The following is a 23,315-nucleotide window of genomic DNA, read 5'->3' on the forward strand; positions in this document are numbered from 1 at the left end:
ATAGTCCTTACAGAAATGTGAACATCTTCTACCATATGTTTTGTCAAATAAGACGGCTATCAAACACTGACCTGCAATTGGCCTTTGAAGTTCATGTGTTCAAGCCACTTGATTGATTATTATCTATAAGCTCATTACACAGCCATCAACTGTCCAGCCTGTATAGAGTAGAAAAAGTTGTTGAAGCACAGAAATGTGACTGTTATTCCAGCAAACTGAGAAATATACGGTTCAATTTGTTTTTTTTTTGTTTTTTTAAGGAATAGTACTAATCACACACAGAGCCATTAACAATTCTTGTCTTATAATAATGGTATAATGTTACGAGTGATAGGCAAATATCAAAAATTTAAATGGATACACAGTGAGGAAAGAGAGGAACCAAATCTTGACTAATGAACTCAGAAAGCTGAACAAATCATTGTGGTAAGTGTAATTTAATGATTTCTGAATTTTCAATAAATTCAGTCAAATAACACCATAACAATGAACATCCAGCTGGCTATTCAAAATGTTAAAACTTTGAAAATCAATGAACAGCTTTGTAACCTGATGACAGAATATTTTGATAAGGGTCTGCCTGAGATGAATGTTCATCACTTTTTAAATACATCTCTTACAGATAAAAATTTGTCCAAATGACAAAAATATTGTTACTCAAAAAAGTAAAAAGAGGTGTAGTAGTAAGCAACTTGAAGATTCTATTCTATTTAACCACATTGAATTTTATTTAAAAAAATATAAAATCTGCTTACAAAGCAGATAAACACTCGTAAAAAACGAGCCTATATCTCTATTTAACAAATTTCAAATCAATCTATCTAATCAATAATTTAGATGATAGATTAAGAATCCGGATTTTTTTGTGATCAACATGAGACATTAACAAAAAAATTGAGGTTAGAGGTACACATAAAAAATTCAGTCAGTCAGTTCATGACATCAGTCTTGACATCCATTAGGAAGAATTTTTTAATTAATATACTATCTCTTAAAAACAAGAGCAAGTCATTCATTACAAAGGAACAAACCCTTGGTTGCCAAAATCATTTCACAAATCTGAGGACCTTAATTTTAAATTTATTATAACAGGATAAAAAAGAATCTGGAAGGGACACTTAAAAGAAAGGTAATAATTCTCTTAAAATTCTAGTAAAGACAATTTTGCTTAAATATCAACTCTTTCTCTTTAATAAAACCTTTGTTCATATGTTAATAATGGCATAAAACAGCCACAAGACATTAAAATGAACAATCTTTACATAACCAAAATTAGAGCGTAGAATGTAAATAATAATAATAATTGTAATAATAATAATAATAATAATGATAATAATAATAATTTTAATAATAATAATAATAATAATGATAATAATAATAATAATAATGAATAATAATTATACACAAAGATTATACAAATAGGTTTCGAATTTATACAGTTAAAAACTGTAAAAATAGCAGAAGCAGAAATTGTTGCAGCAGCGAGAAACAAAAATAAACCTTTTCTGCTGCCCCTTAACTGCTCCAACTATGTTGGACTGAATAATATGCATACAAAAATATGAAGTGACTACATTCTGACATTTTCTACAACTACATTTTAATAAACTATAACTATTAGACTTTTATTTATAAATTACTCAATTTTCATTGATAAGTGAGAAACAGCCCAACTATTGTCGACTTACCACAGTGCAACCAAGTCTGAAGGTGTAACCATACTCCAATTTTTATCATACTTAAACAAAAAATCAACATTTCTCATGCAATTCTAAATTCATTTCAGATACACTGTACATATTTACATGCTTTGGTTTTTTTATCTGATCCAAGATAAGATAAATGGATCAATTTAAACTGGAGTGGCCACATAACTGGTAATCTTTCTACTTGCACTGGAAAATAAATTTAATTAATTATTATGACAAAACACATTTTCACATAAAATAAATGTTTTTAATTATCGACACATTTCACTGTATACTATTGGATCAAATAAAAATCACTGTAACAACTCAAAACAAAAGAGTATTCTAACATAGAGCTTGGTTTTGTACTTTGTAATCACATTACAATTTCTCCAAAAAAATAGTAAAATGAAAAAAATAAAACAGCAGGTGGCCTAATGAGAGGTATACTGCCAGTTTTACAATATAAAACAATTAAGATTTCAATTACTTTTATTTATATAATAATATTAATAAGTTAAGCAGTATCAAAAATATCTCAAAAGTTGAGCAACAATTTAATAACTATAAAATATGAGGAATTTTTTTTAGTAAGTATTTTTTAATTAAACTGTAAACGTACTAAGTAAAAATTTATTACAACTCAAAAAAGATCCTGCCCGTGCATTTAAAAATATATTTATCCTAAATGAATTTTGCCACACAAAACAAAAAAAAATAATAGGTAGATATGAAAGTTGCAAAGAGCAATATTACAATAAATTTATAACAAGAAACACTGAAATATCACTCAAAATAAAGTTAATAAAAAAGAGCACCAATAACAATCAATGGAACTTGCATCAAACATAAAACATTAACTTTATAATTACACTCTTATAACAACACATATTTTGTATATTTACTAAGTCATAGTAGTAATAGTAATAGTAGTAAATATGACTATGAAAATAAAAATGATTAACATACAATTGATAAGCATATTATCAATTAAAACTGATAAGTATATGTTTACCAACTGATAAAACCCATATCTTCCATTTAAACTATTACCTACAGTTAAAAAAAAATCAACAAGTAATAGATACAAAAATAACTAATATTTATACATAAACAAAATATATAAAAACTTTGAATATATAATACAACATAATTATATATTAATAAAAAAATAAAAACAATAGAAAAATGAACACAATAACAATAATTATAAAATAATAATTTACATATTTTTGATAACATAAATATTGTTTAATATAAGGCAAACAGTTAATAATGCAAAGTTCCAAAGAATGGTTATTAAATTTTTTATAAACAGTTGCCAACATATTTTGGGCTGCGTATTGCACACCTTTCAATAAATCTGACATTCATCACATTATGTCAACAACAGGAATGAGATAGTGAATAACAACATGAAAAACCTTCTATTTTATTAAAAATTAACTATTACAATAATAATAATAATGTTTAGAAAGTAAAAATTTAACAATTTTTATTTATTTTTTTTATTATGTTATATTTATGAATATTTATATATGTACAAAAATAAAATTTACACCAACATCAGTACAGCTTATACAGACCATAGGGTAGCTCTTAGGACATTGCTAAGCCCAAAGAAAATGTAATAACTATAACTATGTAAACACAAAATTATAGTTAATTATTATGGTTACATTGCATAATATAAATTCGTAAATAACCATCAATATAATAATAATCTTCTCTAGTTTTATTTTCAATTTTAATTTTATTTATTTAACAGATTTTATTTATATTTTACATGTATATTATGTATATATTTCCCTCCATCATCAATATTTCCCTTCCTAATAATTATAAATCTTCTTTTAAAATAATGAAAATATAGATGCACAAAGTGCATTATTATACACACACTATATATATATATTTTTTTTTTATATATAATATTTATATAATTATAATACAATCACACATACACACATACATACTAAAGCATAGGAACATAACATGATAAAAACAATCTTTCTTTCGTTAACAACTAGAGCCTGGTGCTTATGAATCTTGGACAATTAATATTTACTTAAATAACAATTATTATGTCATTAATTATTTATAATTATAAATTAATAGATCAAAAATAAAATAAAATTTATATTATTAAAAATTCTAACAATTAAAAAATTTATTTTTTACATTCCATTTTCAAATCGAGATTTTTTTTAATAATGTACAACAAATACTATTTTTTAATAGATTATATTAAGAGGACAGGTGCACTCAAGAGAATTAAAGATATCACTACATCTACTACACTCATTTTCATTATACAATATGTTTATTTATTTATTTTTTTATTTTAACATATCCAGCTTTGTTCAATACATCAAAAATAATAACCGTTGTAGAGGATATTTAATAAATTCTACAGTATAAAATAGAATTTTTTATTTTAAAAAAATGTAAAAATATTTCATGGCCACAAAATGTGCATAAGGCACAATAATGTTTATCAGATTTAAATCTACACTTTACCAAAACTACAATTAGTGTTATAATTCTTAAGTACAAAATTTAAGTTTAAATTTATATATACTTACATATTTTTTATAAAAAACAAATATTTTATTTTAAAAAAATTACATATATATATATATATATATATTTGAATCTAATATATAAATTTTATTTATGTTATTTTACTTGATAAAAATAAAATTAATTCGATTTATTAATTTTACGTTATTTATAATTATTTATGCAAGGTTATACACAACTATATTTGTATTATAATGCGTGTAAATTTCAAAGTTTGGGTAATATTTTTTTAAACATAATTATTAAATATGAAAAAATTAAATTAACATTTTTAACTGTACATTATTGCAAATAGCAATAAATGAAACTTGCCAACAAAAATTAAAATGTATATATATATATATATATATATTTATTTTATTTATATATATATAAGGATACAAATTTACATCACAGGTAACAACTGTTAGGGGGTCATAAAAAATCATGAGGTCTGTTATTTAGAATAAAGATTTCACTAATTATCACTATTAATAAAATAATTTATCATTAAAAATGGAATAAATAAGAAACTGTAAACTGTTTACAACTGAATGACCTGCTGATGTAAAAAATTGTAATTTTCTAATATTTCAATGATAAGCAGGCACAAAATCCTGATAAATATATTCAGTCTTCCTCCATAAAGTACAACAATTTAATTTAAAAAAATTGCTATCTAAATAAAGCATTAAAAAGAGATAAATATGTATAACATTTACACATGTATACCAAATTAAAAGCAAAGATAAAAAATACCAATATTTTGTTTCTATTGCTTAAATGAATAAATTATTTATTTCTGAGATAAATATGAATACTAAAGGAAACAAATATGTAAAAAAATACAATTAACTGCTTAATGAAAAATATGAATAATAAAAATGTTTGAGCAAGAACCTTCATAAAACCTAAATTACATACATCTCATGTCTTATATTAACTACTGTACACAGCCATTATATCTATGATCCTGCTTCATTTTAAAATAAAATAAAAAAATAAGTTTACTTATATATTAATATCTTATAATCAAAACTATTGAAGGAAACATTCAAAATGTTAAACATATATGCACATATACTAAACAAAAGCTTTATATATATGAAAGTGAAAAATACAGTTTAATTTACAAATTGTTTTTAACAGCAGTCTTGCAGTAAGGAAGTACTACTAGTTTGAAATAAACATGATATAAGACATTTATACGGATATAAGTGAGTCTACTCAGGACAACACCTGTGTTGGGTTAGGACAACACAAGCTAACGACTGTAAGCCCATGTAGAGCTTCAGTTCATTTTCTGGGCTTTTTTAAATAAATAATATAATAGATCGCAGCTATTAGTTATGAGGAGCCTAATCACAAAAAAATATGTTGAATAAATACAAAAAAACCATTACTTTTTGCTACAAAACGTTTTCAATAATTTCTGTATACCTGTTCCAATACTTTTGATATAATTATTGTCACCTTGAATTAAAAGAAATTATGTTAATATATTATCTGATAACAATTATGAACTATACTCATTGCTCGTGAAAATATGATATAGCAATCTTAACACGCTTATGCGTCCATGTTTCACGGTTTCAGTGTGCATCTGTGGATTCTTCCATAGGCTTCCGATTCATTTATAGTAAAATAAATGACTTCTCAAATTATAAAATAGAAATTTAAAAAAATTAAAAATACAAAAAAATAAATTTTACCTTATACCTTAGAATTTAACAGAAGAGCCATAAATAAATGAAATAGAAAAATTCAATAAATAAAAATAATTTTTTGTAATAATAAATTTATCTACAATAAGAAATAGAATATATTGCTATTAAAACAAGAATGACCACATACGTTTCTAGAATGAAAAAGGTTACTGCAAGACAACCATTTCTTGATGTAATGAACAAAACTGGATTCATAATAATTATTAAAAATAGTAATTATTACGCTACTTCACGATTTACAAAGGGATGAGACATTAGTAGCAATAATTACTATTAGAATTATTTATCACTGTTCATATAAAATGACTAATACAACTTTACTACACAAGTCTTTTTTTAGTTGTGGCAGTAGCAACATTGTTCTTTAATACTTTAATAAGTATGTTTCATACTTTGTAAACTGGAATTCTAGAAACCCGTTTAAAACATAAATAAAATAAGATTACGCTTAATATACAACAGATTAATTTGACAACAGTTATATTATTTGCTAATTAATATACAACTAATAGTTAAAAGACTGATGGATTTAGATTTATGTAAGTATATAAGCATGAATGAAAGCTTTTAAAGACCAATTCAGTAACAGCAGAAACATATATGTAAAAAAAAAAAAAAAACAGGATATCAAATGAAAAAATTGTCTTTAACAAAAACATCTATCTATATCCAATATATCATTACATTCGAGCATTACTAACACGGATTTTTATTTACTTTTCTTACAAAATGAAGATAAATTGTTAAACTGTATATTCTAGCTTTTGAAAAAACTATTTTTCAATTTTTTACCAACACGTAGTTAAATTGTGTAACATACTATTTATACCTGAGAACGTTAGTATTTAAAAATTATGTGAAAAACTTCTTGCACTTACAACAATGTACTATAAAAAAACTTACCACAATGTTAGATTTAATATTTTATAAGTGAGATTAAACTTTATTTATAATTGTTTGGAATAATTAATGTAAAGGAAAAATAAGATTTATATTTTAAGAGCTTAGACCTTTTCTAAGCTCCAGTTTGGTAAACTAGCCGAACAATAGACATCAAGAAACTGTTTTCATAAAATATAAGTACTTAAATGTCATTTAATATCAGTGTGTAAAACATTACCAACAAAACTTATCGTTTCTTCTCGAGTAAAATTCTGTTCACATACGTCTATTCGATTGAAATCTGGTGAATCCTTTTAATTCAAACAATTTTTTTAAGTTTATCGGTTTTTTATTACGTAACTGACAGTTTTAAAATTTACTAACCCGATTGAATTATTTTGCTTTATCATCTAAATTTGTACTGTATTTTTTTCTCTATAATTTGTACAGCAGATGAAAATGTAGACAAAGAAGAACCAATGAATAACACTTGGTGGTGATAATGGAAATGTAGAATGTACGATAGAAAATGGATATGGGTACTTGAGAAATAAAGAGGCAAAAAATTAGAAAAAATGTTAACAATAAATTCTGGAAAAATGTAAGTTGGGGAGAATATAATGGCAAAAATAAAATGTTAAAAATCAGCATGTAATAAAAAAAATATATAAATCCAAATGCAATCTAAATATTTTCATTGAAAAACATAATTTCTTAGAAAATAGTTAATTTAAAAAAAAAAAATTAATATTATTTTTAATCAATAGTTTTCATTTTAGAAAATAAATGCTTTTATATACGCTTTTCATTATAATACAGTCACTGAAGTTATATTTTAACCATCTATGTTACATTTCTTCTTGCAATGAAAGCTTCACTCCACAAATCAATAATCAATAAATTCATTACACTGAGGACTTAAATGAAAAGTTAAGCTCAGAAAATTAATTCATAAAAAGTAGCTATTTAAACCATCTAATAGAATGAAAAAAAATATTTAGCTTGAATAGCTAAAATGAACTAAAAAATCTTAACAAAACAATGATAATCTCTATAATTTTTTAATTTAATTGCACTGAACACATGAAAAATAAGGTCTCTACCTCATAAATTGCCATGGTAAATTGGTACAATCTTCAAGAGATATGTTCAATATTTTAATTCTAGATATTATTTCCGTACGCTCAAAAATCTCAAACACCATACTCTGCTATAATAAGCTTCATGCTTATGTAAGAATTAAATAAAAAACCTTCAAAATACAAAAAAAAAGCAATAAATAAATAAAGTGATCAACTTCCAATCAAAAACAATATACAAACATGTTTTTTTACCATAAAATCAAACTAAAATTAAAAAAAAACTATTATTATATTTTTAAGTATTAACACTATTAATCCCAACACCGACTGCAAAGATAATGAAGTATATAATTTAATTTTTAAAAATTCCTGTCTTAAATACTTCTTTTTTTTAAAATTAAGACATACATAACGTTATTTATAATTTTCCAATATGAAAAATCACTCAATGTAGATCAATTTTTTTTTTTTTTCCATTTAAAACCAAATAAGGGTATAAAGTGGTTATGTGAGTGTATATATAACCATTTAAAAGTAACTTTTTTAAGAACCTTATTATTCCCACTGCCACATAAACTGCAATAATTTTATAACACTGATAAATCTATTTTCATTGATAATTCACAGATTACAGAAAAAATTATTTCTAACAAAAACATATAATGAGCAAATAATAATATTTAAAACTGCCAAATTAGTACAATTATAGTACTACATCAAGGAACGACCACTGAAAATAACATATTTAGAATGGTAACATCCCTTTAAAAACACTTATGTTTCAAAAGTATAATCGACAAGAAGTCATCCAGAATAACAGCAGCTGAATAATAGTGGTAACAGTAATAAATGTAATAGTATAGCAGTAATTTTTTTTTTTTTTTTTTTTTTTTTTTTTTTTTTTATTAAAGTTAACATTATAATCTGTAACAGTAACAGAAAATATCATGAAATTCCAGACTATTATGTTATATCCAGATTACTTTACACATTCATTAATTAACATAAATATCAATAATATTGTTTATTGAAAATGTAATAAAACGGTATTATTAATTAACAAATCCATTAATTAATAACAATAATGCACTTTTCCTCAAGAGGTACAGAATCAGTCGGCAGGTCTCTCCCCAAACAAGGCCTCTGCACTATCACTACAACAATCATAATCATCACTTAAATGTCATCCTGTTTTCTACAATAATTTTTCCCACCTATTCTGATAAAAGTTTCTGTAGCAACGATGCCTTCTGATCTGATGATCTGGACATATCATCCATGTTAGACTGAAAAAAATTAGAAAATAATAAATAAATAATCATATTAACACCAAATACACACAAACACTTTACAATTATACATAAATATTATTTATCTTTTAAAACAGAGAAAGCCTAAAAAAGTACCACACTCCTGCACATCATTGCATCTTCAGGCTTGTTCCTTTTTTTCAATATTATTGTTCCTACCAGTTGTTCAGTAATCATCCATCCAAAAATTATTTTAAAAAAGTAAGGGTGTCCATAAAGTCTTTCCATGATTAAAAATATTTATTACAATTACAGCTGTGCAGTTTGTGGCAAAAGAAAGAAAATATTATCAAGTTTTTTCTATATTTGTTTGTTGCAGACAGAGGCTGAGTACAGGGCACTGTGATCAATTTTTTATAAAATGGCATCAATCCATGACAAAAAGCGCAATGTGTGTTGTTATATCACGAGTCAAAATCACAGATTACTAACAGTGAAATTTTAGAAGGGAATACAGACAACCAGCACCTGATAGCATCATTGCATGGTATGCAAAGTTTAAGGAGAGTGGAAATGTTGTCAGCCTTCCGCAAACAGGGTGGCCATCTGTAGTGAAAAGAAGGTTGAGGTTGTGCAACAAGTATGTGAATAACCGGTAGATTCCTTCCAAATCTACCGGTCGTGCATCTCGTGAACTACGGATTCCCTGGTTAACAGTACACAAAATTTTACACAAGAAACTAAGGTTGCATACATATAAAGTTCAGATATTGCAAACATCAACATCTACAGCCGGATGATGGCTCATGACGAATGATGGCCGGATGAAAGGCAGCATGCAACTAATTGATAATGACAATGAGTACCTGCAGCATGTGTTTTACAGATGAGGCTACTTTCCACATCTCAGCGAAAATATTAGAGATTTCCCTCCAAGTGAATGTGTGGTGCAATTTGATGCACAATAGAATCATTGATTCCTTCTTTTTCTTTTATTGAGCAATCAATAACAACTAACAATTACCTGGATATGCTGCAACACTTTGCTATACCTCAACTAAATGACTTGCAACCTAGGGTGGTTTTCCAGCAGGATGGTGCAGTTTGAGATTTTCTGAATGAATCATTTCATGGCAGATAGATTGGGCTGACAGTCCCACCTCCCTGAGCACCACGATCACTAGACATAACTCCCTTAGACCTTTTCCTTAGGTGTTATGTTAAGGACAGAGTCTATGCAACACTTGCACCTGATCAGGACACATTTAAATGGAGAATAACTGTTGCTGGTATAACTTAAGAAATGTTGACCAACACATGGTGTGAAGTTGATTATCGGTTGGACATTCTACGAGTGGCAAAAGGTACACATATTGAAGTTTATTGATATAGTTAAAAAACTTGATAATTTTTTCTTTCTTCTGCCACATACTGCACAGCTGTAACTGTAATAGTTTTTTTGTAACAAATTTTTGTAATCATGGAAAGGCTTTATGGACATTCTGTATATTTTCAATCAATCTGAGAAAGTTTTTATAGAAATTCAAAACTATATTTGAACTGTTTTTAATTACCAACTGGTTAAATATATGTTTCCAAAATGCTAACTTTTAACTCATATTTTTAATTGATTATAATGTCAAATGTTGCATTTTAATCATTTTTATTATAACATTTAAAACTAAACAAAATTTACAACATAACTTGTTCTGTGCAATTGTTAAAGATTTATAATTTATAACTGTAGGATGAAAAGTACAGGAAATTGGAACATTTACATGTTTTTGATGTACATTTACATAAGCCATATTTTGAGTACTGCAGCTCTGTCAGCAAGCCTATAACCTGCAGCAAGACCTTGTAAAACATTCACTGTTGGAAGAATTTTGCTGAATGTTTACTTGCTTGCATCTCCCTGAAGTTGAATCAGTATATAACACATTATTCATAACAGAAGGGATACGTTAATTCATTACTTTACATTATCCGTCCTAGTCTTTCTCACTGGTGTAAAAAAGCATCTGTGTTACAAGTGTCAGTCATTAGCTGATTTTTCTGATAATGATGGCCACTACATAAAATAATTTCTGTGGAATCACTTGAAGGACTGAATACCACCAGCATTTTGATGGGTTTGGCATACTTATACACAACTATATATTTGGCTTACGGTGGCAGTCCTGGTTGTGACTTGGTAATAACGCGCAAGACTCCATGATGGGACCAGGTGGGGGTGCAAGGGTTTGTCCCTGGCTCCTGCGCGGACCGGAATGAGATTACATTCCCTTGTTAGGTGACCTAAACTGGTTGACTTATTCGGGTGCAGGTCTGAATTTCTATGTTACGTAAAACATAATTTTGATTGGTATGAGTGTAGCACTGGTTTAAATTTAAACTCGTTCATTTTCTGAGGCATTCACAATCACAAACAGTGCTGTCAAATCTGGACTAGGCACAGGGTTCATGCCTCTGCGGTTCCAGTTCTGGTCAGTTAGTTTGAGGGAATCATGTTAGGTTGGATGTGAAGATATCCGTTTAAGGCCTACATGAAGGCAAAATTTGATTTGTATTTTAATGATGGAAATGTCTGCCGAGGCATTTACATTAGTGGCATCCCAACCGAGGCCTGGCTGATGACTGTGAGATGTAATCAGTTAGAGGGTCTAAAGAAGACCTCCAGTAAAGCCCCTAAGGATTCAGAACAGAGGGGGTGTTGTGGCGACCGGTAACGTCACAAGGTGGATGTCTTCTCCCTACGGGGTTGGGATGTATATTTGGCTTAATGAAAAAGGCATCAGCAAACCAATTCATTCCTCATTTTCCCTAGTAAGGGGATATGACATAGAATGTTTTTTTTTATTTTTGAAAATAGCTGATACTTTCAGGAGTGATTTATATAATTTGTACTACATCATCTAAAACCATTATGGTTGTAGCACTTAATTCAAATGCATTTTTACATAAGTCCTGGCCAAAAAGTAACCATGTGTTCTGAAATTTATACGTCTTGATACTTTTAAGCAGGAGATGTTAGTTTATAAATTTCTCACTACATTTAGTAAATAAAATTCTTATCTTGTTGAATTTAGCTACGGTATATAATAATTAAAAGAGTTTTAGTTCAATATAATCAGATAGAGCCAATTGTGATTCTGATTTTACTTTACACACTTGCGGTAGCTGAATGTAAATTTGAATACTGACAAATAAAACATATACTTAAAAATACGAGGGTAAATCAAATATAAACAGATTTTATTTTTTAAAAAAATTTATTAATTAAAAAATAAAAAAGCAAATATAATTTATTTTTCTACTTAGTTTCCTGCTTTAGAAATACACTTTTCCCAGCAAGAAGGAGGGTTTTTCACCGCAGCATCATAGAATGAAGCTGGTTGCATCAGGAGTCAATTGCGCACAAATCCCTCCATCATTTTCAAATCGTTACCCTCCTACAGCTTCTTTAGGTGGCCCAAATAAATGAAAATCACAGAACAATAGGTTTGGACTGTAGGGAGGATGATCAAGTTGAGTCCAGTGCATTTCTTCTAGTTTTGAGACTGTTAGAACTGCAGTATGGGCCCTGGCATTGTCGTGGAGGAGGATGGCCTCTCAAATCAGTTGATCTTGTCTTTTCAGGTAATATGCTGCCCTCACCTCGTTCAACAGCTCGCAATAGTAAGCAGCACTGATTGTATGTCGCTCATGCAAAAAATCAATGGGCAAAATGCCTCACTGGTCGAAAAAAAACGGTTGAAAGAACCTTGCCAGTTGACAGTCAGATCTTGGCTTTCACTGGGGCTGCCTCCCCTTTACTCCACCACTCCATACTGGCTTGTTTCAACTGGGGAGTGTAGTGGTAGACCGATGTTTTGATGCAGGTGACAATCCGACTCAAAAATGCATCACCTTCTTTCACAAACCTTGATGTAAGTCTCTGACAGACTTCCAAATGTCTCAACTTCTGATCTGCGGTCAAAAAGCGAGGGACCCGTCTGGCACACACTTTACAGAACTGTAGGTCGTTTGTGGTGATCGCTTGACAGCTCCCATAACTTATTCCAACCTGTTCTGCAATTACTCTCACTTGTCACCTGATACTCTCACCTGTTGATCGTCATCAAAGATGTCTCAAACTGCGCAAATGTCTTTGTCTGTAACACTGGTCCGACGACAGCGATCATGTTCCTGGCTTTCCACTCGTTCTCGTCCTTCCTTGAAATCTTTATGCCAGACAAACACACGAGTCCTTGAAAATTTTTGTTGCCCAATCTGTGCATTCAATCTCCAAAAAAGTTCTGTCACTTGAACTCCTTCACAAGTAAGAAATTTTATAATTATGCGTTGCACAGTGGAGGGTTGCACCTATAGCTCCGACATTGTGAGCATTACTGACGAATTGGATGTTGAGAGCATGGAATGGCTGGCTCTCCCCACTCCTAATGACCCCACTCAAACATATTAGAAGCGCAGGCCCAGTCCTACCAACCATAGACACTCAGGAACAAAAATCCCATTTATATTTGATTTACCCTCGTATATGATGAATTTGGCTGCATGAATCATTTCACTGTAACTCAATCTAGTTTTTTTATTTTATCTTGTGGCCTTTTTCTGGAATTTGACAATTTTAAAATGAAGATCAACCATGTAAATCCACTCAATATGATTAATATTCTATACTTGCAAATGATTGTTCTAAATAAAAGCTGGATCAGTTATGTGTCAGAGTAGCGAGAGTTTTAGCAGTTTTTTCTTGTGCAGGAGATAGACAATTTAGAAGCCAGGTCAAACTCCTAAAAACTAACGGCAATATTATTTTTTGCCACCATTCTGTTGTCAAATTTTAATTAATAAAATATTTTTGCCAGGCAATCAGAGATAGAACAAATTACAGGTAAACTAAGTGTATAACGAAGTGGTACAGCTCCATGCTGATCTCCAAATCAAGCCACACTAAATATTAGTAAGGTTTTGTAATATTATACAGTCCATTCGAAAAGTCGCTGTGCAGTATGCTTTAGAATTATGTGGTACATCGTGTTCTTTCAGCATTAGGTTAGTTGTCCTGTGGGTTCATTGGGTGCTGCTGAATTGTGATTTAACATGCTTAATTTAGTTTCGTGTTGTTTCATGTATCGGATCAATAGTTGCGAGAAACGTAATAATTTTTTCAGTAGAGGAACAAATTTTTCTCATTGAACACGTCTTTCATGAAAGCGACAAGTATACTGATTTAGTGAAGCACAGGTTTTTTGAAACGTTTCCAAATACTGCTTTTCCTCACCGCAATGCAGTCTGAACTATTATTGAAAAGTTTTGAGCAACAGGCTCTGTAGAAGACACTGATCAAAGTGGAAGACCATCTACACTAAACAAACTAAAGCGATATTTTGGATGCAATAGCTGAAAATCCACCAAAGTCAATGCATAAGTTAGCACAACAACAAGATATCGGACTTGCTACCACACATAAAGCTATATGAAAAGAACTGAAACTTTTCCTCTACAATGTAATGTGTGTTGAAGAACTGAAACCCACAGATCATGCCAAAAGACTAAATTATTGTCACAAAATATCTACGTACAAGACATTCCAGTACATCAGCTGGTTAAAGTGTTTGAAAACAAACTAAATATGTGCAGTATTGTACGGATGTTGAAAGAGGTCAGTTTCCACACCTTTCATAAAAATTATTCCCCTAGTTATTGTAACATTTGTTTCTCTAAAATAATGAAATAAATATACAAAGTAGTAATTAAGAAAGTTTCATCATTACACGTACATAATTACAGTGCACAGTAACTTTCTGAATCCACTGTACAAATCAATACATCACTGAAGCAGTTATACTGAATCTTTCCATGATCTATTAATTGTATGAAAATAACAACATAAATAAGACAGTAGAAGTAAATAAAAATTAGATGTTCTAATAATGTCAAGTTTATTTTGGATGGGAAATTTATATTCCAAGGCATCATCTTGAATATTTAGTAAACATGAACCTTTAACTGCTCTAGGAAAAATTATACATACACCATGAATGAAACATTAAGCATATTTACAGCACATTGAAAAATGCTGTAAATAACAAATACATTATTTAACACAAATTTTGTTTACTAACCTCTAAAAACACTTACTACTTGAAGTATTCGTTCAGTGAAGTCTGCCTACTTGACTTCATCTTTAAATAATCACTTCCTTTTCTAATATAACTTCATAAAGCAAGCTGACAATTTTATTATCATCAAAATTACAACCTAATTGTTTTAATTTGTTAACACAATTTAAAGCATCATCTAAAGGAACAGTCAAGATTTCTTCATCTTCTTCTATCAAAGTCTCTTCTGCATCTTTCAAAGCAGAAGCATTAGCATATCTATCCAGAATTTCTTTCTCCTGATTATTTTCATCTTCAAACTTTTCTCTTCATTAAAGTGAACATAAGTGTCAATGCTGATTTGCTGTTCTAAAGCTTCATTTCCAGTTTGAGTTACAGTTTCTTCATTCATATTTCTTCCTCAGGAATCCCAAACTCAATACCACCTTTCTTAAAACACTTTTTACCATGTTTTCATCCACATTAATCCATGCTTTCTTTAAATATCCCACTACATACGTCAAAAAAAGTTTTTGAATCAAGTCATTATAAACTGAGTTGATAACTGTTACAAGAGTAGTCATTATTCAACAGTGACAATGACATTTAATAAACTGAACTGTTCAAAGATCCAATGTTTGTGATTTACTTGTAATGTTGGCAGGTAAAAACAATAAATAAACTTAACAATTTCAGCTGACATAGGACATTGTCCAAAATTAGCAGCACTTTTCTCTTTGTTTTTTTCATTTTTTCATTGAATTTTTTAAACTAATCTGTGAAAATCAAGCAGGTCATCCAAGCCTTTCAATTTGCAAACCATTCTACTTTCAGTTCAGGCATATTGACATTTTTTAAACATCTTGGTCGCAGTGCATTGTTTATTATTAATGGAGAATCTTTTCTCCTGTAACATTCACACACATCACTGCTATTCTTTGTTTTACCTTTTTAGTACCATACACATGAATATCTTTGTACAGCAATGACTTTGATAAACCTCAATAAAAAAGTCCCGTTTCATCAACATTGTAAATATCTTTGAGATCGTAGTCTTTTATTAATGATGGCAACTGTTGCGACCATCTGCCACTATGTTTTCACTGATGGATTCACTTTTACCACACAAATTTTTTATAACAATATTGTTTTAATGGCAGAATTTTTCCAGCTAACCACAGCTTCTAAGTAAATGTCTCGATTTGTCGATTTGAAGTTTTTGTGTATTTTTCTTGCAAAATTCTACTGCTGTTGGGCAATTTTCATGCACAGGCACCTTCAAGCAAAGCCTAAGTAAAATCATTCACTTCTTTATACAGTTGAAAACTTCCTTTTTTTGTGTACTTTTAGCATTTTTAAACCATTTTTCTTTTAAAATTTTTTGGAAATGTTTTATCATAATCGTAATTTTTCTACTAATTTTCTTTACAACAGTCTACAATCAGCATTTTCAATAACTTTTAAATCGCACTTCTATATATAATGCTTTGATTTTGTTTTTTCCTGACATTTTAAGAATGAAATTAAAAAAAATACTGAACAGTGACAAAAATTATAACATAAAACACATGCAAACACCAATGTTAAACTGAGACATACATTACAGTTATAACTCAGCTGAATGCAATATTGACAAAATCAGAACTGAAGTCTGCCGCTGTCTGAATCATTTCTGTTTGCCATAGACTAGCTGGTGGCAGACGCAACAATGTTTTTATTTGCATACGTAGCTACAAAAATGAATCAATAAATTTTTATACATGTACACGATTTAAATCTGCATTTTCTTGTATAATTTTTTAAAATTAAATTTCTGTACATAACTGAAAAGATTTTTTACTAGAATAATCAAAGAAAGAACTGATAAAAAATTTATTTAATTCTGTATATGTGATTCAAATTTGTTCTCCACATAAGCATCGACACTCCAGTTTGAACAAAGTGTTCTTGATAAATTACTAAGAACTCAACAAATTTTATTTAATTTAGGCACTATAAAAAAAATATAAGTTAAATGCTATAGTATGTATGAATTATTGCCACAACCAGACATGAGGCACAAATCACTCTCAAAAATGACAGCCATATTTAACAAAAATACATGGTTGAACAATTAATTTCTACATAATATTTTAACAACGTGTTAATAATGTAATATAATAATAATGTGTTAAACAAAGATGGTACACCAATATGTAATACGAAAGATAAAGTCGATAGATGGGTGGAATATATTGAAGAGTTATACGGAGGAAATGAATTAGAAAATGGTGTTATAGAGGAAGAAGAGGAAGTTGAGGAGGATGAAATGGGAGAGAAACAATACTGAGATCTGAATTTAAGAGAGCATTAAAAGATTTAAATGGCAGAAAGGCTCCTGGAATAGACGGAATACCTGTAGAATTACTGCGCAGTGCAGGTGAGGAAGCGATTGATAGATTATACAAGCTGGTGTGTAATATTTATGAAAAAGGGGAAGTTCCGACAGACTTCAAAAAAAGTGTTATAGTCATGATACCAAAGAAAGCAGGGACAGATAAATGTGAAGAATACAGAACAATTAGTTTAACTAGTCATGCATCAAAAATCTTAACTAGAATTCTATACAGAAGAATTGAGAGGAGAGTGGAAGAAGTGTTAGGAGAAGACCAATTTGGTTTCAGGAAAAGTATAGGGACAAGGGAAGTAATTTTAGGCCTCAGATTAATAGTAGAAGAAAGATTAAAGATAAACAAACCAAAAATACTTGGCGTTTATAGACCTAGAAAAGGCATTCGATAACGTAGACTGGAATAAAATGTTCAGCATTTAAAAAAAATTAGGGTTCAAATACAGAGATAGAAGAACAATTGCTAACATGTACAGGAACCAAACAGTAACAGTAATAATCGAAGAACATAAGAAAGAAGCCGTAATAAGAAAGGGAGTCTGACAAGGATGTTCCCTATCTTCGTTACTTTTTAATCTTTACATGAAACTAGCAGTTAATGATGTTAAAGAACAATTTAGATTCGGAGTAACAGTACAAGGTGAAAAGATAAAGACCCTACAATTTGCTGATGATATAGTAATTCTAGCTGAGAGGTAAAAAGGATTTAGGAGAAACAATGAACGGCATAGATGAAGTCCTACGCAAGAACTATCGCATGAAAATAAACAAATACAAAACAAAAGTAATGAAATGTATTAGAAATAACAACGAACCAATGAATGTGAAAATAGGAGGAGAAAAGATTATGGAGGTAGAAGAATTTTGTTACTTGGGAAGTAGAATTACTAAAGATGGACGAAGCAGGAGCGATATAAAATGCCGAATGGCATAAGCGAAACGAGCCTTCAGTCAGAAATATAATTTGAAATATCATTTGTCAAATGACTGAAGACAAAAAAAAAAAATTTTAACAACATATTATTAACAACAAGGATGGTTTAAACACAATCAACAATCTTTATTCTCTTTCTTAAGATAATACATATATAATGTACACATATGTGTACATGTGTACAGTTTATACACATTTTCAGATATGTTTTTTAACAGAGAATCTAAAAAGTGTTGTACATGGCTGTATTCCCTAGCTATAGTTCACCAATATTTTGATCCAATTATCCATATTCAGCCAAAAATTACCCTAAAAAAGGAAAAGTGTATTTATAAACATTTTGGAAAACTTATCAAAATTGTAGTTCAATTTTTTTAGTTTAAAATGTCATTAAAACAATTTGTATCACAAAATTATATATATAAATTATATATTGTATATTAATAATAAATCTTAAACATTTTAACTAAAAAAAAATCTTCTACAAAAGGATTTTGAAAGTTTTAATTAACTGGTTCTAAGGTTGTATTTATACCAGGATATATAAGTGATCAATTATAAATATATTACTATTATGATAAGATGAATATTTTACTTTTTTTTATCTGCCACATTTTTAACTACGTGCCAATTAATATATGAATGCAAATCATATTTTCTTACAGACCATTAGATAAATCAAAATGTAAATTAAGGGAGAACCCAGGTGGTTTAGAAATGAAGAGGTCATCAAGAGGTGAGTGGAGGATGTTTCCTTCTTCTCCTCCAATGACAAAAGCTAAACTAGTCAGCCAGATATGTTCACCCGGGTACCAAAATGTAGTCTAATTAGTGATTTCATTAAGGCTGGAGACAAGACTGGTAGTTCTGTCCGTACGACAGAACTGACAGTTTCGAGCAGTAGTTAGGGTTTCTTTAAATCCCTTGAAGTGCCTCTGCAAAGGTGCAAATGAGTGATTCTGAGGCTTAAAGAGTTTAAGGCAATGTTCTTAATAATGGCAAATGGATTTGAGGTGCTTGCCTCTAAGCCAACTGAAGTCGAAGACATTGATAATTAAAGAGGCAGTTTCTGTCCTAGTACCAATTCCTGTGCCTATAATGACAGAACAGAAGTACTATGCCTAGCTGCTTAAAGGCAAGTGGGAGGCTAGCTTAGCCCAGAAGCAACCAGCAGTCATCTTCCTAAATAGAAAGGAGGGCTTCACAAAAACAATTAAAGAAATTAGAAAGGAATTTTAGTCTGCCTTTTGGAGCAAGAGGTCAAATTTGAGAATTAGTAATATAAAGGATGCTAGGAAAGGTCTGGTTATTGTATCAGATGACAAGGAAACAGTTAAAAGTCATTTCAGAATCTGTCATTAGTAAAAATATGAACGTCAAGGTGGACCAGAAACTTAAAAGAAAACTTCAAGTGATTGTTTTTGATATCACCTGTCTGAGGAGAAGGTTGTGTCCCTCATACAGAGCAAAACATAAACATGGATGGGGCAACGCTCAAGTCTGAGTGCAGGTTTTTGTTTAGAACTAGTAGACATGATGCCCAAAGGTATTATGCAGTATTTGAAGTTGAGCCTAGTCTGTTTAACAAGTTTCTTGTTGAGTATAGGTTATTTGTGGGTTTCTCTTCTTGCAGAGTCAAGGAGCACATTGATGTTCAAACATGTTTTAAGTGTTGTAGATTTGGTCGTAAGGCAAAATTCTGTCAATATGCTTCGCTCTACACGCATTATGTTGATGAAGGTTACAAGCATGAAGAGTGTGTCCTAAAACGTTTGAGGTCCTACTTGTGTATAAATTGCAGAAGGCTGCACAAGGATGCAAGCACTCAATCAATAGTAAGGATTGTGGTTGTTATTTGAGAGCTGTTGAGACGTACTTTCATTCACTGCATAGCTAAGTTTAGACAGATAAATTCTTAAGGTGCTTACGTTGCTCAGATTGAGTTAAGTGAAATTGTTGAAAAGAGGTCCTTCGATATAACTCTTCTACAACATCCATATACAGTACAGAATTAAACTGGAAGCAACAATATGTCCATAGTTCTATGTAGGAGGGCATTTGATTGTGTCTTTTTGAGTCAGGTTTCTGATACTCATCATGCTGCTGTTAAAACTTGTTATTGATGGTCTTGATTTCTATTGTTAGTTTTTATTTTTAGTATAGAGATCCCACTGAGAAATATTTAGAAAAGCGGGATAGAATTCTTGATCTTGTTGGAACTTTGCTAGGTGCTAGTGTAAATGCTAAGTCACTTCTTTGGCATAGTGGAGTCACAGATCATAGAGGTGACTTAGCTGAAGGCTTTGTTGTGCAGTATGGATTAGATGTGTTTAATGTTTTCAGTTAACAAATACTGACATTACTGTTGGTAGGAATATTCCTAGTAGCACTAATGCTTGATCTGTTGTTGATGACTGTTCTTGTGATAATCGATTAATTATCTTTGAGTAGATTAGTGAGTTGCAAGATGCTTACAGATGCAATGTCTCTGTTCAGCAGAGCGCTTCCTGTACAGAAAGGTGGACTGGCCAAAATTTGTTAATATTCTCTCTGTTAGACTCCATGTCTTAGACCAAAATCTGGATGATATTCAAATGGAAGACCTGAGAGAAAGATTTTCTCTGGCTTTCATCGACACCACTGAGAATTCAATTCCCCATAGTTTAGGTCAAGAGAGAATTGCCCCTTGGTGGACTGGAGTTGTCTTTGTTGAAACATTCTGTGAACCATCTTAGGAGCTGCTCAGCGGGAGGATGATCCTGAACGCAACCAGTTTTGGTAGATGACTATCAAAGGCAGAGGTCTAAATATTTTTATTTGGTCAGGACATCAAAAATGGATCCTTTTCATTCTTTTGTTACGCAGCAAGGAAACAGAGATCCTTGGAATGTTGTGTAGAGTCCTATGGCTTAAGCGTAAGAAAAATGTTCCTGTTGTTGACTCTTAACCAAGCAGAATGTTGTTTCCAATAAAGCTAAGGTTTTAAATATTCTATTGAATTCTTTATTGTCCTTTATTATTCTTTATTGTCAGATGATATTGTGATTAATGAAACCACATATCTTCTGCGAATCCAAGAAGAAGTTGCTGCTTTTCACTATTATGTTTTACCTCTGGAAATTAGAGGCAAAGATCAGAAAATCTGCAGTTCAAAAACTTCGAAAATGAAATAAATCAAAAAGGTTTTGATGAAATCAAGGTGAGCTCCTTGTCTGTTCTGTCTGAACTTCTGCTAGTACTTTGGATTCTCTTTTCCAGCTATTTTCCTGTTTGTTGGAAAAAAGTGTTTTTAAATTGTTACTTAACGCAATATAAGGTCCCCACCATCAGCTCTTCTTGTAAGCCTTCATATAAGTGCTTGTTTGAATTTTAGAAAGTTGTTGACGGATAATCGGTATGATTTTCGCCCAGATAAGGGTACGGAAGATGATATTGTTAAGGTTATGAGCACTGTTTATTCTAGTGAGTCTGAGAATGTCTTAGGTATATTTTTGGACTTAACAGAGATTTAAATAATCTTTTGTGTCCTCTGCCCTGTCAGCTATTGAAGTGCAGAATGAGCTAAATGTGTTATGTAATTATGGGCTTTTGCTGGTTAAAGGAGATTCTAGGAATGAGATTGAATTAAGGACAGCCCAGGCTTGCAAGATATTCCAGTTGTGGAGTTTGCAAAGGAAGATGGTGTTTAGCCCAGAGAAAAAAAAAAAATGATGTTGCTCAAGGGCAGACTAGCTGTTACATGATGACTTAATGTATCAATGGCAGGTCATTGAATTAGATATGTCCCGCTGCAGAAGTATCTAGGTTATCCTTGAATCTTCAATTCAAGAAGCGCTTTCAATACGGTGCCAAAAAGGCTTGAAATGCTTTCTTCAATTTTCAGAGAGCACTTCACCACGATTGGGGACTTAATTTCAGAACCATGCGTGTTCTATATAAGGGTGTATGGAAATCTATAATGCCATGTGCTACGCCTGTCTAGGCACATCGAATGAGATACAAATAATATAGGAATATTTTGTTGAGAGCCCGCCACCTCCTATTGTTATTTGTGATTGGTGCCTATAGGACTGTCTCTCAAAAAAAAGTCCTTGTTATTTCTGGTATTATGACTATTGATATCCTTGTGACTGAGCGCCAATTACATTATGATGCCAAGAAGGTAGGCCCAACTTACCACTGGGTGCGTAAAAGAAACAGACAACAAGGTTTCCATTTATGGCAGGTTAGGTGAACTGAATTGTTCGATGACTGTTGCACACATGATATTTTTCCTGTTGTGAGATGTATGCAAGTTGTTAGGTGAATTTCCTCCAATCATAATATTACGTAGTTTCTTTCTCAACAAGGTCCTTTTTGAGAGGTTGGCCAGGTTTGGTTTGACTAATACAGACTTCAGTTTGGAGTGTAAGGCCATTGATGATGTGCACTATGTCTTATATGTATGCTCCAGACATGAAGCTGAACGCACCAAAGTAGTTAAGAGAGCTTATGAGGATCAATTCTGGTTATGATCTGCAAGTTAATTGGAAAACCAGAAGGGAATTGACCATACCTGCTGGCTCCATGGGATTCTTAGCCCTGTGGAGGATGGGATCTGATGCTGTTATGGATGTATAGATAGAATAGCAACCTAAGTGGCTAGGGCCTGGCTGGGTGCTTACTTTGCCAAGATAGGCCATTTGGAATCAAAC

General features: G+C 30.6%; 1 protein-coding gene across 6 annotated transcripts in view; it reads right to left on the bottom strand.

Annotated features, from left to right (window-relative positions):
* Window positions 1-4,429: 4,429 nt before the first annotated feature.
* Window positions 4,430-23,315, bottom strand: part of tai (basic helix-loop-helix family member taiman) — a 735,005-nt gene continuing 716,119 nt past the window's right edge. For all 6 annotated transcript variants that reach the window (XM_075357299.1, XM_075357297.1, XM_075357298.1 and 3 more), the window contains one exon: window positions 4,430-9,227. In XM_075357299.1, the coding sequence (XP_075213414.1) occupies window positions 9,156-9,227 (72 nt within the window). In that variant the 3' untranslated portion in view covers window positions 4,430-9,155. The remainder of the gene's footprint in view (window positions 9,228-23,315) is intronic.

The sequence above is a fragment of the Lycorma delicatula genome, chromosome 2 (genome assembly GCF_047948215.1).
Source record: "Lycorma delicatula isolate Av1 chromosome 2, ASM4794821v1, whole genome shotgun sequence".
Lineage (NCBI taxonomy): Eukaryota > Metazoa > Arthropoda > Insecta > Hemiptera > Fulgoridae > Lycorma > Lycorma delicatula.